Genomic DNA, 16,884 nt, shown 5'->3' with positions numbered 1-16,884 from the left:
ACCTTTCTCCTAACTCAATATATGTTAAGAGATTAAAATAAATTTAATTGTTACTCTCAACAAGACATGATTAGTAATGGCATCTGACTCTCAAAATGACAATATGTAATCTGAGAAATGTCTTCTTGAATGATCAATATTCTACTAGATAAAAGTTTGGTGAGATTGTAAATAATTTTTATTCTCTCACTTTATCTCAAGTAGAACAATTTCTGGGATAAGAGGAATGGAATTTAGAGTTCTTCATTTCTATTCTGAGTTCTGCATTTGATCTGTTTACTTGACCCTAAAATCACTACTGCCTTCCTTTATTTGTCTCTGAATGGGTCACCAAAAATCCACTAATGTTCTACCTCAGGCACATAAGTAGGCTTGCTCCCACACTCACCACTAAAGGGTTCTCTATTGTTGCCAAATCAACTGAAGCTCTGCAAAGGCAAAGGACCTAGGCTCGTTCATTCACCACTGCATCCCAATGCCTAGCATAATACCTGCACAGAGAAGGCATCCAATAAATATATAGTGACTGAACACAAAATCTTATTACCTCCTTGGATGTCTCTTAAATTCTGTTAAAATAACTTCTCAAGGAATGTTTTTCTCTTAGGGTTTGCTAGTATAGTTGGTACCTAACAGTATTTCTAATACCGTGCCTACCCTTTATAAAGGAGCTGAGAGGCTTACAAGTCGCAAAAACAATAAAATATTAAAACTTAAGTAATGAAAAGTCAGGGACCAGGGAAAATATAGAGTTAAAGTCTGTTGTGAGGGAGAGGAGACAGCCTTTGGGAAATAGATATGCAGGCTCTAAGTCTGTATATAGTACTGAACAGCAGATTAGGCTCTGGGATGCTTAATGACTGAAGCAAATATGGGCATATATTATGTAGTTACATAGTTTTCACTGTCCATAAGTAGAGAACACACAAATTCTTCTGAAAATATCTTATTGATAGTTTTGAAATAAATTTCTCATGTGAGATTTCCTTACTGTGAACAAGCCCATTACTTGAAGAGGTATTTCACCTGTTAAAATAATTTGGTCTCAGGACATCTTTATACTCTTAAAAATTAACAAGGACAGTTTTTGTTTACATCAAGGTTTCCCAACCCTGGCACTATAGACATTTTGGATCAGATAATTCTTTGTTGTGGAGGCTATATCTTACGCATTTTAGGATGTTTAGCTGCATCCTTGGCCTTGCCCAACTGGATACCAGTAGCACCCTGAGTACATATCTTTTCAATATTCTATATAACAAGATATTAATATTTATTTAACATTTATAATATGTCAGTTCATACAAGCAATATTATATAGGGTAGATATATAGGATAGTCAAGTCAAAAGCCCATTTAATTTAAAATGTAGCTGACTCATAGAATCCAAAGATTTTTATGACATTTCCTTCAAATGATTTAAGTGGGAAATTTATGTGATAGAATTTCCAAACTGAACTATTTCACTTAAAATCAGAAAAAAAAAAAATCACTTTAATGACTAATGTTGAACCAGTCCTTTATTTTGCTCTTGGCTTCAAAGATACACTTACAGTTCTTATAGAATTCAATTAAATATAACTAAAATGTTTATCACTGAATGTTTACCCAAATTTAAACAAAAGGTTTTGAAAAGATAACTGTAATCAACGGTGAGCCATTCATTTAGCAAACATTTATTTAGCTATTATGTTCAAAGCACTGAGTTAAGGATATTTCAAATGACAGAATATGAAGGCTCTGAAAATAAATTTTCCCATTAAAATGTTTAAAAAAATTATAGAATTTGAAGTAGAAGGGACAAAAATGAGGGAACAATACCTGAATTTTGGTGAGAATATGTCAACACTGCCATTCAGAGTGCTATTGTGTTAATTATAAATTTTCAACCTAAACGAAAATATGTAGAAGTTAAAAGAACTGTTTAGATGTAATAGACTAAGTCTTTTTGTTTTATTAATGTAGGGCAAGAGAAGTAAAATACAGTGGTATTACGAAAACGAATGTGGAAAAAAGTCTGGGAGTTTTTTCACTAAAATGTTAACAGGAGTTCCCTCAGGATAGTAGCATTCCTAGCGAATTTTCGATTTTGCTTATCTATTTCCTAACTTTTCTACAAAAACACTTTATTATCCATGTAATAAAGATAAAGGTAGTATTTCATATAACTCTTATTACATCAATCAGAAATAAAAATCAATGGGTGATCAAGAAGCAGAAGATTCAACAAAAATTTTATACTTAAGTGACTAATATTAATGACGACAGTTTGGGTGAGTTAGAGAAACTAAAACGTTACAAGGAAGATCCAGTTTCTTCTTTACCAGACATGACAGATTGTTAAATGATTTGTGGCTCAATCATAAAGGAAAATGAGGAATATAAATAATTTATGGAAGACTAGTTGGAGTGTGAACAAGAGAAAGGAAAAGCTGGAACAGGGAGAACTCAACCGCTCAGCCAGAAGTGGGGCGGGTGAAGAAAAGACATTAAACTGAGTCTTTAACCCCGTCTGCTCCTATCTAGAAGACTCTAGATTGAAAGGAATAGCGCTCATTGGCCTTGAGAAAATAGCTTAGATTCGTGATAAGAAAAGACTTTCCCCGCAAACTTTAGTTGCACTGCGCGGACATGCACCACCACCGTACAGAAAACGCCTGCGAGCCCACGTCACTGACTCACCTCAATAACTCGCACAAGCACCAAACCCTTTCGGTGGCCGCCATTTTCAGTTGACCCCTGAACTCAGGAAGTACTTCGCCGTTCCTCTTGTCTATTGGCTACCGAGGTGTTTCCCCCGCCTTCATGGGGCCAACTATGCGTTTGAATTGGTTGCTGGTGTAGCTTCCCACGGCCTTCTAGCCAATAGGATCTCCCGGGGCGTAGACAGATATTTGGCATGGCCCATGGGCGGGGCGATAGTGGGAGGGGCGCTGGGAAGGCGTGGCTTGTGATGGACAGTCAGCTCTCCCGCCCCCTGTGCCCTCCCCCACTGGAAGACCTCGTTTCAGGGTCCTGGCCCTCAGTCCAGATTCTGCCACCCGTTGGAGACCAATGGGAGGCCCTTGCGCGTCTCAGATCGATTTTCCAGGTGCGGAGTTCACTCCTGCGGCTGCGGTGTCAGGGACCTGCGGTGCCCCGGAGTCAGGCACCGAGCGAGAAAGGGAGCTGTGCAGAGTGGACCCGAAGCGGGCGCCCGCCACACCGCACCGCCCCCTGGGATCTGCATCTCCCTCCCGGGTCTGCGCTGTTCGTCCTCCCTCCTTTCCACCCCGGCACACGCTGGAGCTGAAGACCGAGTCCAGAGCGCACGGGTCCGAGGTAGCGGAAACCCTGGAGGGAGGACGGGCTCCGCTAGGCGTCCTGGCTCGACCAGGGATACTGAGGCACCAGCAGGCCTGCCTCCGGGTGCGGGTGAGGGTCCAAGGCCCACCCTCCCATCTCGCTCTCAGGCTGGCGCCCGCAGGGGTCGGGGGCGCGGTGGCGCATAACTTTGAATTAGTCCGTGGGGTGAGGACAGCCAATGCCCTCGTCCGACGTGGTGGCACTGGTTTCCAGACCCTTCCTCGGGTTTGAGCTGAACCGCAAAGATGCCATCCACACTCCGCTCCTCTTCTCTCAGGATTTTAACACCGCGCTTCTTTTCCACTAACCAGGTGACCTTTTGGGCTGTGGGCCGAATCACAGAAGAAATTGGTTCCTCTGAGAGAAGATGCCCGAGCAGGAGAAACAGATTACAGCTAGAGAGGGGGCCAGTCGGAAAGTAAGTTTCCTTTCCTCCAGCGCAGTCAGCGCACACCTACCTAGAGGACTTTCCACGCCCACCTGCTCACCTGCGGTCCTTACTCGGCTCCTAAAGGTGCGCTGGGAAGGCGGAGCGCGAAAACCGCACCCCCAGGGGAGTCGTGGTGTGCCCAAAGGGAGTACCCTTTAGAAAGGGCATGCCATTAACTGGTTTTTAGGAATGTAAAACGCTATTAACGGGTCTGATGCTGGAAAGGTAAAGTGAGCCTTGAGTTGCTGTGTAAGAGCCCTAATTGCTCAAGACGATTAAATCAGTTACCTGGAGATGTTATTCAGAATTGGTGCCTGGACTCCTTTATGGTCCTGCAACTTTTTTTTTTAGAACTATTTTGAATTCATTTTAATTATACTAGTCCATTAATGCGATTTCTTAAAATGCAAACAGTGCAGAAAAATAAGCGTGAAAAGCAGATCTATTTTCTAATCCTTTTCTATTTATGCACAGATGTTTTAATTCATTCAGCAAAAATTTATTGAAAACTTAACTATGTTTCAGGTGGTGTTCAAGAGCTGAAAATATAGTGGTTAAATGTGTATTTATCTTCAGAGAAATCTTTAGGTTTTCTATGTGTGTTTTTAAAATTTGTTTGTTTTAGATAAACAGGATCACATAGTTTGTATTCTCCAACCTTTTTTCCCCCAATATCTTTTGGAGATTCTTTCACATTGGTACATAAGGATCTGTTGTATTCACTGTAATCTGAGCACAATGTGGATGTACCATAGTATGTTTATTATCTCCCTGTGGAAACATTCTAGTTGCTTCTTTTTTTTTTTAATTTCCTCACAAGCCAGGCTGTAGAGGACATCCTTGTACATGATTTTTAATGCTGACAGTTGAGTGTTTCTTTAGGATAGACACCTAGGCCTGGTTTGCTAGTCTGAAGAGTAACAACATTATTAAATGTCCTATTGTAGTGAAATTCATCTAGGCTCTGGTGGTATAGAAAATGAAAGATAAGTGGATTGATGGACAGGAAGTCTGGAGGAGATGATGATTCTTAGTGTGATAACTGCATTTAATGGAGGTGTGGAAGAGAGCACATGTGGGAAGGGGTGGCTTATACAGAGGAGGAGACACTTCCAACCCCACTGCAGTGTCATCGTCGTACACCCCATCCTCCCTTCAGAAAAATCCTTATCCTTCCAGATCAAGTTTAAGACCTGCCTCCTCCTTGAAACTTTCTGTAACTGCCTCTAACTGTGTTGACCTCACCCTCTTCTGGATTCCTTTGATAGTAGTATTATTCCTTTGATAGTAGTAGTAGTATTATAACGTTACCGAGCTTACTATGTGCTAGGCACTGTATTAAGCACTTTATATTCCTCTGTGTACATTTAATCTTCACAGAACCCTTTGATGTAGGTATTGTCTTCTTGTTGTCAACATTTACTCAACAAATATTTTTTTTGTATTTACTCTGTGCCAGCATTCTCAACACTGGAGAACCAGCTAAGACCAAGACCCTGACCTCAAGGAATTTATATCTTAGTAGAAGATACAGAAAGAAGAGTAAACAAATATAATAGTCCTCCCTTATCGACGAATTCACTTTCTGTGGTTTCAGTTACCCATTGTCAACTGAGGCCCCAAATCATTAAATGGAAAATTCTAGAAATAAACAATTCATAAGTTTTTATTTGTAAGCCATTCTGAGTAGTGTAATGAAATCTCATGCCATCCTGCTCCCTCCCACCCAGGATGTGAATCATCCCTTTATCCAGCCTCTCCATGCAACATTTACTACCTACCTGTTTGTCACTTGGTAGCTGTCTTGGTTATCAGTGCTTGTGTTCAAGTAACCCGTATTTTACTTAATAATGACCCCAATGCACAAGAGTAGTGATGCTGGCACTTCAGATATGCCAAAGAGGAACCATAAAGTTTTTCCTTTAAGTGAAAAGGTGAGTAGAATACAATAAGATATTTTGAAAGAGAAAGAGACCACATTCATATAACTTTTATTACAGTATAGCATTATAGTTCTACTTCATTATTAATTATTGTTTTTGATCTCTTACTGTGCCTAATTTATAAATTGAACTTCATCATAGGTATGTATGTATACGAAAAACATAATATATATAGAGTTCAGTACTGTCTGATTTCAGGCATCCATTGGGGGTCTTGGACCATATCCTCTGTGGATAAGGGGAGACTACTATAGTGTTATTTCTGCTATTGATAAGGCTGTGAAGTAAATAAATCAGAGTAGGGGCATTAGAAATGACACGGGAGGGGAAGATACTATATTAAGCAGTTGGTCAGAGCATTCTCTGAGGAGGTAGAATTTCAGTAAGAACCTATAAGATTCAAATTTGGGGGAAGTATTCTAGGTTGAGGAAACAGAAGGTCAAGATCCTAAGTCGGGAGTGACCTGAATGTTTGAGGATCAGTAAGAAAACCAGAATGGCTGGGGCAGCGGGAAGAAGTGGTAGAACATGAGGTCAGAGTTAATCATATTTACAGATGGGAAAACTGAGGCAGAGAGAAGTGAAGTAACTTGCCCAAGATTCTACAGCTAGTAAGAGGCAGATCTGGAATTGAGTCCCAGTCAAGCCTGTGTGACTTTCTCAGAAAAGTATTTTCTTCCAGACTTACTTGATACTTGGCATACCATCTTTTCTGAATAAAGTTTTTCTTTGCTACTCTGTACTTCTTATAAGTGGAGACCAGGTTTGTGTCATTTAAAAAATAGGCTCCATAGCGCATAATAGGTACACCACAATTGTTTTTGACTGAGTGATTTATAGCATGATTCCCCTTCACTGTTTTCTGTTCAGAGGCCGCTCTGTGAGGCAGCAGTAACCCTGAAAGGGAGGTGATCCATGACCTGGGTCATTCAGCCTTCAGTCCACAAACACGAAGCACCTTCTGTTTGCCTGCTGCTGGACCCAGCAGGGGGGTGCAAAGATAGAGGTCAGCCCCATTGCTCTTGGAGCTGACAGTCATAAACGCTGGAGTAGATGTCTACACGGAGCAGCACTCACAGGCAAGAGTGGTTGGTTGGCATTTCCTGGGAGGAAAGGATGCAAAAAGCTTCCACAGGAGATTGTGCCTGAGTGAGGTCTTGAGGGAGGAGCAGGCATTGGCTGTTGCACGTAGTAGAATGAAGGCACAGGCAGAGACCAGCATGTGCGAAGGCCCAGAGGATGGGAAAGGAAAGATTCATTAGGGGGAGCACGGCTGTGAGTGGCTTGACAAGGCTGGAAAAGTGATTGTGGAAGGCCCTGTTTTTCATGCCAGGAGTTTGGACTTTGGCCCACAGACTGGAGCTTTGAGCATAAGAAAACAGTCTGAGGGGCAACTGGGGAATGGAGCTGCTGGATACTTGCTAGAGGCCTTCCATAGTGACCAACCCCGTCTAGACTGAAGGTGGCAGAAAAGCCTAAAAAAAGAACTGAGAGTCGGCTCTGTTGTACTCAGTTCCCCACAGAGTTGTCTTCTCAGTAGAGAATGTTGGCTCCCTAGCCTGAGTGTCTAGAGCCAGTAGTGTCAGAGGCCAGTAGTAGTCAACAGCACAGAGTGTAGTTGGTACATGAGTAACTGGGCATCACATGGGTACCAACACGAGTAACTGGGTGATAGACTGTGGGGGTGAGAGAGCTGGATTTTAAATGCTTCTTTATTTGACATACATTTTCTTCTTGCAAGGATGGAGATGGCCCAGTGACATTCCTTTTCCTTGATACCATAGCATAGGTATCAAGGAAATAGCCATGTGCAAGTGTATGCAGTATTATTTTTATCTGTAGGACTGGAATTATTGCCAAGTGAAATTCCAAAATGTTTGCAAATTTTTTTTTTTAACTAAAAGGAGAAAATCTGAGCAGATCAAAGGTTGATGAGATAGAGGGCAAAGCAGAGAGTGACTTGTGATGTAATTAACAGCAAATAAGACTTTAAAAACAGCCGCAATTGTGAAATCTGTTCTTTTAGAATGTAGCAGTTTTTTTGAAGGCTCTATTCCTTCAGAAACTAAAAATCACTCTGCACTGGGCATGAAACATTTAAAATTATTTTAAAATAGCAAGTTAATTCCATAACAAAAATTTGAAAATAAAGACCAAAAGGGTAAAATTTACTTTCATTCCTGCCTCTCTTAGGACGACTGTTGTTAGCATATTGGTAAACTTCCTTCATTGTTTGCTTTCGCTGCATCTAGTTATCAATTTTTAGAAATAAGAAAATACATTCTTGCAATTCAAAGATAACCAGTATTAACGTCTTTGGTTTAGTCTCTGTTTTCTATATATTTTTTCTTTTACTAAACTGCTCACATTATAGAAGTACTTTTTTTTTTTTAAAGCTGCCTGTCAGTGAGTCTATTACTATGATTATTGACTCTGGCCTCTGTTTCTCTATCCTGAGACTGCTTGGTTTACAGTCTGAACTATTCTCTTACCCTTCGCCCCCTGGATTCCTGTATCCTCCATCCTGTTGTGCTGTCAGTGCTGGAAACTGCCTTTGCTCCTACACCAGAGGGACAGAATCCCTAGAGAAATTCCGGCAGTCATGTGGTTGGTGCTGCTAGCAATTTCTTCTTTTTAATTGTCCCTGCAAATGCCTTTCACTTGTTCCTTGTCAACTTAATGTGAGTGTTATAAACCTTCACCACTTGGCTGTACTCAGTCTCTGCCTTCCTTTGTTCTCAAAAAATGACTGTGCTATTTACCTCGAGGAAATTGACACCACTATGTATGATTTTCTCCACCTTTCTGCCTGTCCACACACATCCCCGAATTTCATTTAGATGTACAACCTATTTTCACTCATCTCTAGTCTCAGGACAGCCTGCTTCTTTTTAAGGTCACCTCTTCTACCAGTGTCCTTAACCTCTACCCCTTCCTCTCTACCTGTTCTAGAGCCATTATTGTTCACCTCTCCTCTTCTCTTCACTTCCGATCTTTCCCTCTCTCTTCAGGCTTCTCCCTTCCTGCCTATAAAGGCATCCAATTTGCCTTCATTCTAAAATCTCTCCCATACTTTGTGTCTCCCAGTAGCTGTTCGACTGTTTCTCCCCTCCCCTTCTTTCTCATTCTTCCAGAAAGGATTATCTGCATTTGTCTTTCCACTCCCTCGTTCACCTTTAAGACTTTTTCTTCATTATTTTATCAGTTTATTGTATATAAAGGAAATACACATAAGCATATACTGTGTATACACACACACATATAGTATTAAAGCATAATGAAATAGATAACGCTGGTGAGTACAGCACCTCGCCCAAGAACGAGACTATTATCAGTGCCATGGCACCACCCCTAGGAGACTCTCTGTGGACCACCATCCTCAATTATGGGTTCATTGTAACCCAGCTTTTCTTTTTTTTTGGTAAAGTTTTATCATATCTATGAATGCCTGAACAATGCATTATTTAATTTTGCCTGAACAATGCATTATTTAATTTTGCCTGAACAATGCATTATTTAATTTTGCTCGTTTCTGAGCTTTATAAAAATGATATCATAGTGTGTTTAGTCTTCTGGGACTAGCTTTTCTCACTAGACGTTACATTTCTAAGATTCACTGCTGTGCATTATGCTGTTGTGGGAATATAGCACAGTTTATCCATTCTCCTTGAAGGATGGTGGGTGGTTTTTGCTGTTTGAGTCTCCTTGTGTACATTGGCAGGCCTTCCACTACTTTTCTTACTACTTCATCACTTTTCCTGCAACCTCTTTTGTTTAGGTTTTCATGAATGCCAAAGGCATATCCTCCCCAATTCTTATTTTAATGGTCTACTACATTTTTAAAAAACAGATTTATTGAGCTATAATTCACATACCCTAAAATTCAAAGATATATGCAGTCATCACAAATCAATTTTAGAACATTTTTATTACCGCAAAAGGGAACCCTATACCCTTTAGCTATCACTCCCCATCTCCCCATGACCTCAATGCCTAAGCAACCACTGATTTACTTTCTGTCCCTAAAAATTTGCTTATTGTGAATATTTCACATGAATGGAATCTATCCTGTTCCTGATCATAGTTGGGGAAAGTTTCTAGTCTTTTACCATGGAGTACGATGTTAGTTGTGGGTTTTCATAGTTGTCTTTTATCTGGTTGAGGAAGTTCCCTCTAATTCCTAGTTTGTTGAGTGTTTGTATCATGAAAGGATTTTGGATTTATCAAATGTTTTTTTCTGTCTATTGAGATGACCATGTGTCTTTTGCTTACAGTAATTAATTTTTGGATGTAGAACCAAACTTGCATACCTTGGACACTTGGTTAAGGCATGTAATCTTTCCCTGTGTTGCTAGATTTGGTTTCCTACTTTTTGTTGAGAAATTTTGTTGAGAAATTTTGTATCTGTATTCATAAGAGGTCATACTGGATTAAATCCAATCACTGATGCTCTTATAAGAATATCAGGTGAAGAAGACACAGAGAAGAGAAAGCCACGTGATCACAGAGACAGATTGTAGTGATGCTTCTATAAACTAAGAAATTTTCAGGATTGCTGGCCACTACCAGAAGGTAGGAGGAAGGCAAGAACAGGTTCTCCTCCAGAGTCTCCAAAAGGAAAAGCTTGACTTCCAGCCTCTGGTACTGTGGGAGAATGAATTTCTAATACTCAATTTGTGGCATTTTGTTGTAGCAGTCCTAGGACATTAATATACCTTCCTTCTGCCCGCTTTAGAATTAGTCTTCTTTGCCCAGTGTCTTAAGGCAGTAGGTTAGGTTGCTGATTCGAGATCCTTCTTCTTTCTTAATACAGGCATTTACAGCTATAAATTTCCCTTTACATACTATTTTAGCTGCATCTCATAAGTTTTGGTATATTGTATCTTCATTTTCATTCATCTCATTTTTATCTCCCTTTTGGTTTCTTCTTTGACCCACCAGTTGTTTCGGATTGTATTGTTTATTTTCCACATATTTGTGAGTTCCTCAAATTTCTTTCTATTACTGATTTCTGATTACATTGTGGTCGGAGAATATACTTTGCATTATTTCTGTTCTTTTAAATTTATTGAGGTTTGTTTTATGGTCTAAACATGGTATATCATAGAGAATGTGCTATGTGCACTTGAATGTATATTATGCTGTTATTGGGTGGAGGGTTCTATAGGACTCAGTTAAGTCTAGTTGGTTTATAGTGTTGTTTATGTCTTCTATTTTGTGATTCTGATACTAGTTTCAACATGTGGGGTTTTTTTCTTACACCAAGCAATTCTTGGATACTATCTGTGCATCCTACAATTTAACTCAATTCTGATACTGTCTACCTGGAGATAGCATCAGATCCCACAGGTTAAGAGCTCAGTCCTACAAGACTGCCCCGCTCCACTCCAGACACCAGTTGCAAGTCCAGGTTGTTTCCTGTGCTTATGACTAACCGGCTTTTGGTTTGATTAATTTGTTAGAGTGGCTAAAAGAACTCAAGAAATATTTTACATACCAAGAACAGCCAGAGGGAAGAGATACATAGTGCAAAGTCTGTGGGAAGCTACACAGAACTTCCACACCCTCTTCGGGTGAGCCACTCTCCCCAATCTCCACATGTTCACCAACCTGGAAGTTCTCTGAACCCTGTTTTTTTGTTTTTTTGTTTTTTGTTTTTTTTATGGAGGCTACAAAGGTGTGATTGATTAAATCATTGACCATGGGTGATTGAACTCAATCTCCAGCTTCTGTGCCCTCCACAGAGGTCTGGAGTCTGGTGGAAAGTTCCAACTCTCTAATCAATGGGTTGGTTCCTCTGGCAGCCATCCATAAGTGATCTACAGGGCTTTCCAAAAGCTACCTCATTAACATAACAAAAGACACCTTAATTGCTCTTCTGGTTTAGGAAGTTCCTAGAGTTTTAGGAGCTCTCTGCCAGAAACGAGAGGAAGACCAAATAGGTATTTATTATAAATCACAATATCACATATTTCTTTGTTGACCTTCTGCCTGGATTTTGCCCATTATTGAATGTAGGTATTGGAGACTCTAACTATTACTGAATTGTCTTTTTTTCTTTTCATTTCTGTCAGTTCTTGCTTTATGTATTTTTGTGTTGTTGATGGATTGACTTTTATCATTATAAAATGTACCTCTTTGTTTTTGGTAACATTTTTTGTTTTAAAGTCTATTTCGTTTGATATTATAGTCACACCAGCTTTCTTGTAGTTGCTGTTTGCACGTGGTGAGGAGGAAGAAACTCTCCTCTACCCTTGAGGTTCTTTTGGCTGATCTAATAATTGAATAGATATGGGAGACTGGCAAAAGAAAATAACCAAATTTAATTACATACGTGTGTATGGGAACCCTGCATACAGGGGAGAGTCAGAGGCCCCATATACACGAGAGATTCAGAGACAGAAGGGGCACTTGGGTATGTGTGACATTCTGAGTTAGAGATGAGGTACAGTACCTTGGAGACTTCAAAGGGTCATTGTAGGATGACAAAAGCAGATGTTTAGTAAGTAGAAATTTATCTGCCTTAAAGATAGGTCAAAGGGGTTATTCCTGGTAATCTCTTACTATGATTAAAACCCCTAATTCAAATTCTTCTAGGTAGTTAAGGGAGATACAGAAATTTCTCTTGAGACCTCGGCTAAACTTGCCTTAACTCATAACAATCTGCATACCATAGAGGCACATCTTGGAGTGACTCATTCTGAACCCCCACAAATCATATATCTTCTTCCATTCTTTTACTTTCAGTCTATTTGTGTCTTTGAATCTAAAATTCATCAAGCTTTCTGGATGTGTAGGTTATTTTTTCACTAAATTTGGGAAGTTTTCAGTTAGTGTTTATTTTTTTCTCCTTTCCTTTCCTTCTAGGATCCCCATTATACACATGGTGGTGTGAGTAACAGTGTCCCACATTTCTGTGAGTTTTTGTTCATTTTTCTTCATTCTTTTTAACTCTGTTCTTAGCTTGCATAATCTCTTTGATCTGTCATGTCTGCTAATCTTATGTTAGTTCTAATCTATTGTTGAGCCCTGTTAGTGAAGTTTTCATTGCAGTTAAACTTTTCAACCCCAGAATTGCCATTTGGTTCTTTTTATAATTTCTATTTCCTTATTTGTATTCTCTATTTAATGTGACATCGTCATCATCTCTTCCTTTATTTCCTTATACGGATTTTAATGGTTTCTGTCTTTGTATATTAGATCCTACATCTGGTTGCAATTACTGGCAGTTTTTCTTGGCTGCTTTTTCCCTGGTGTATGGGTCATGCTTGCCTATTTCTTTGCACGTCTCATAATTTTTTATTAGAAACTAGACATTTTAGACAACTCTGGGTATTGCTACTCCCTTACTCCCACTTGCCCAAGGAGCTCGTTATTACTGCTATTTGCTTTTTTATTATTTAGCGATCGGCTAGATTATTTCAGTAGAGTCTCTCTCCTCACCCCCCATTAAGCCTGTTGCATCTGATATTGGTGTTGCTCCTTAGGGGGCACAACGTTGAGTATACTCACAGTCACCTTGTGATGACATTATTTTGTCTTTTTTTTTTTCTTTCTGACCATAGGCAGTTTTTAAGTGCAATAATTATAGGATAATCTATTGTTTTCAGCAATGTCCTTCAGCATAAATTGCTCCACCAACTGGTGCATCCAAATCGAGGTGCCTTTTATGGGATAGTTCTTGAGATCGGTGTTTTGAGATTTATTCTGACTCCAGGCAGGCTTTCCCTAGTGTCTCTTTTCTCTCTGGTTCACTCTAGCAAACTGGCCAGCCTACAGTTCAGCCTACATGTCCAGTTAGTCTACCAGTCTCCTCCTAATTGCCTGATTTCACCCCGGCAGAATGGTTGAGTCTCACGGCTTTGGCACTGGGGCTGGGGATGATAGTACGCTTCTCTCTGGGTGATTTCCCCACTTCAGGAGCTGAGCGCTTGGGGAGGTGGCTAGGGAGGTTTAGCAGGGGTAGCGATGAGCAGTTCTGTTCAGCTTTCCTCTCTTGGCATGGAACCACCAGTGAGCCAGGGCAAGGGCAGCCAGGGTGTACTGTGCTCAGGGTAGTGCCTTCTTTCTGTCAGTGGGGTCTGAATGGAAGAAGGGAGCCCCCACTTCTTGGCAGCTTTGCCCATAATTTAGCCTCAGCATCAGGATGAGAAATGCTGATGACCTGCCCCTCTTGGGAAGAAAGCCCTCTGGGAGCTGAGGGAGAGGGACCACCAGTCTGTTACTTTTAGTTTTATATCTCATTATGGTTCTCAACTTTTTCTGTCTGATTTATTTTGCTTAGCACGATAATCTCAAGATCCAGCCACGTTGTTGGAAATGGCAGTATTTCATCTTTTCTTATGGCTGAGTAATATTTCATTGTATATATGTACTACATCTTTATCCAATCAACTTTGGTTGTTTCCATGTCTTGGCCACTGTGAACAATGACTCTATGAACATTAGGGTGCATGTATCTTTATGGATAAATATTTTCGAGTTTTTTGGATAAATACCCAGAAGAGGGCTTGCTGGGTCATATGGTAATTCTAAGTTTTTTGAGGAACCTCCATACTGTTTTCCGTAGTGACTGTACCAGTTTACATTCCCACCAGCAGTGTCTGAGGGTTCCTTTTTCCCCACAGTCTCTCCAACATGTGTTATTACTTGTCTTGTTGATAACAGCCATTCTTACAGGTGTGAGGTGGTATCTCATTGTGATTTTGATTTGCATCTTTTCACATGTATGTTGGCTGTTTGTATTGTCATCTTGGGAGACGTGTCTGTTCAGGTCCTCTGCCTATTTTTTTAATTGGATTGGGGTTTGTTTTTTTTTTATTGTCGAGTTGTATGAATTCTTTATATATTATAGAAATTAGGCTCTTTTGTGAGGCGTTTGCAAATATCTTCTCCCATTCAGATGGCTGCCTCTTTGCCTTGTCGATGGTTTCCTTTGCTGTGTGGAAGCTTGTTGTTTTGATATAATCCCATTCACTTATTTTTACTTTTAAGTTCCCTTGCCTTTGAGGTCAAATCCATAAAATCCTCTTTAAATCCAAGGTTCATGCATTTAATACCTATGTTTTCTTCTGTGTAATTTATTATTTCAGGTTTTATATTTAGGTCTTTGATCCATTTTGAGTTAATTTTAGTCTATGGTGATAGCAGTTTAGTTTCACTCTTTTGCATATGATTTTCATCTGGAGTGGAAATTCTGAGGAGAGGGAATAGGGTCATGCTTTAAGTACCACAGCCGTTCTTACCAAACTATAGTAGGTTTTCACGAATAAATGTTTCTTCATTTGCTATGTGTCTTTAGGACCATTTCCAGAGACTTTCCATTAAAAAAGAAAATTTCACCAGTTTCACTGAGGAGCTGGTCTGTAGAGCCTCTTTTCTGTGCCAGAAATCCCTACCCCTCCACTGCATTTGACATTAGTATTAGTCAGGATTATATTATATTTGGTTGTGTATAACAGAAAACCCTAAGCAATACGGCTGTTGAAGACTGGAGGTATGGCATCTCCATTGTCATCAGGGCCGCCAGCCTTCTCTCTTTCTGCTTTAGTGAGCTAGGACACAGCTTCATCTTCTTGATCCCTCATGGCCTTGAGATGGCTCTTAGGGCTCCAGACATCTACTTCATGTTGTACACAGCAGAAATGAGGAAGGAGTAAGGAAAAACCTGGTTTCTTTTGTGAGGAGCCTTCTCAAGAGCCCTGACTTATGACTTTTCCTTATATTTCATTGTCCAGAACTTTGCAGCAATTTTGAACACTTTAAAATTAGAAGACTTTATTGTGTAAAACCCCAGCTTCTTCTCTTAGAAACTCTAGTGACCTAGGCTATTTGGCAATTTTGGCTGGAACCCAGGAGCAGCTGCCTGTCAGGTGGAGCATGAACTCTCCATGTGGCCACAAACCCTACCCAACCTACATAACTAAAGTCCAGAGGATCCTTGAGAAATTTTTAAATAAGAGAGTATATTTGGATAATGAGTTGCCAACCAGAGAATATGCTCCAAAATGGGGGAAATAGGGCAAGGTTTTTAAAGGCAGAAGTTGCAAGGAGCTGATGATCAAAGATGGGTTGCTAGGGGAAATAAGACCACACACATGCAGACATCATTTGTTTTCTAATTGGCTGACTCAGTGGTCAAGCTGATGCAGGACAGGGCAAATTTTCCCTGAGTGGCGGGGAGGCCAAGCCCTGGTCTTAGAGAAGAAGAGGGTCTTTTGGCAGAGAGTGTAGAAAGAATTGAACACATACGCTGAAGTTAGGGACAAAAGGAAAGTTTATTAAAGAGGGAGGAAAGCAAAGACTAGAGAAAGCAAAGACAAAATCCTAAGACAAGGAGAAAAAGCCCTGAGTGTCATCCAGTTCATATATTGTTCTTTCGTTCCTGCGAGTTATAGTTTAAAGTCTTTGTTTACCCTTTTCCTTTGATATAGACATACAGTGAGGAAAGGGAAGGGGAAGAGTTTGTAGCTTGAAAGGCCTGCTGGCAGTTCCCAGACTTTAATCCATAGAGAATGAACAATTTTATTTTGTGTAGGGCAACCACTTAAAGACTCTGTTTTTCCTGTTTCCCCTTCCACAGGTGTGGGAAATGGGTTGTTAGCAATGCCAGCAGAAATCTTCCTCTGTTCTGCAGGTGTCCTCCTGGCCTGGCTACAGAGCTGATAGGCATATTGCAGTCTCTGAATGTAGCTTGATTTAACATTTTAATTATCGTGCCTCCTCTCTACATAAAGCAAGTGAGGTTGTGAGATGAGAGCAGTGGGTGAATATATGAGTAAGCGTTTATCAATATTCTAGTTTCAACGCGGGCCTGTAGAAAAAAAGGTGATTTTTTTTTAAATCACACAATTATAGTCCAGGGATTGATAGTTATTGCTGATGCAAGGGATAGGATTTATCAATCGGGGGCCGCTTGCTCTGCAGATGGTTTTGGAGTCTAGGAGGGCTATCATGCCTTGCAAGCACTTTCAGAGCTCAAGCTACAAAAATCCAAATGTTGGGCCACACATTATGATATTAAAGTTCTTATAACTCCTCACCTAGCGTGCTCATTTAGGTCAGTTCCTGCTCTTGATAGTATTTAAGTGTAGACTCTTGGCTTGGAGAGGAGAGGAATGAGTAAGTGGAGGAGAGAGCCAGCTTTCCATGGGGTACCTTCCAAAG

At 40.3% G+C, this 16,884-nt stretch overlaps 2 protein-coding genes across 4 annotated transcripts in view; one reads left to right on the top strand and one right to left on the bottom strand.

The window, feature by feature from the left end:
• The window catches only part of ALG11 (ALG11, alpha-1,2-mannosyltransferase), a 14,579-nt gene extending 11,755 nt beyond the window's left edge, over window positions 1–2,824 (bottom strand). The window contains exons 1-2 of one of the 2 annotated variants that reach the window (XM_011370343.2): window positions 2,683–2,809; window positions 1,822–1,890 (exon numbers count right to left, since the gene is read on the bottom strand). Coding sequence is in view for 1 of the 2 variants with exons in the window: in XM_011370341.2 (XP_011368643.1) it covers window positions 2,683–2,726 (44 nt within the window). In the remaining variant the exon portion in view is untranslated. Of the gene's footprint in view, window positions 1–1,821; window positions 1,891–2,682 lie in introns of both variants that reach the window. The other variant, XM_011370341.2, reaches the window with a different exon arrangement.
• Window positions 2,825–2,936: 112 nt separating this feature from the next.
• Window positions 2,937–16,884, top strand: part of ATP7B (ATPase copper transporting beta) — an 80,162-nt gene continuing 66,214 nt past the window's right edge. The window contains exons 1-2 of one of the 2 annotated variants that reach the window (XM_023536713.1): window positions 2,937–3,321; window positions 3,657–3,763. In XM_023536713.1, the coding sequence (XP_023392481.1) occupies window positions 3,713–3,763 (51 nt within the window). In that variant the 5' untranslated portion in view covers window positions 2,937–3,321; window positions 3,657–3,712. The remainder of the gene's footprint in view (window positions 3,322–3,656; window positions 3,764–16,884) is intronic. The other variant, XM_023536714.1, reaches the window with a different exon arrangement.

The sequence above is a fragment of the Pteropus vampyrus genome, unplaced genomic scaffold (genome assembly GCF_000151845.1).
Source record: "Pteropus vampyrus isolate Shadow unplaced genomic scaffold, Pvam_2.0 Scaffold167, whole genome shotgun sequence".
Classification (NCBI taxonomy): Eukaryota; Metazoa; Chordata; class Mammalia; order Chiroptera; family Pteropodidae; genus Pteropus; species Pteropus vampyrus.
This window is presented reverse-complemented; position numbering and strand designations above follow the sequence as displayed.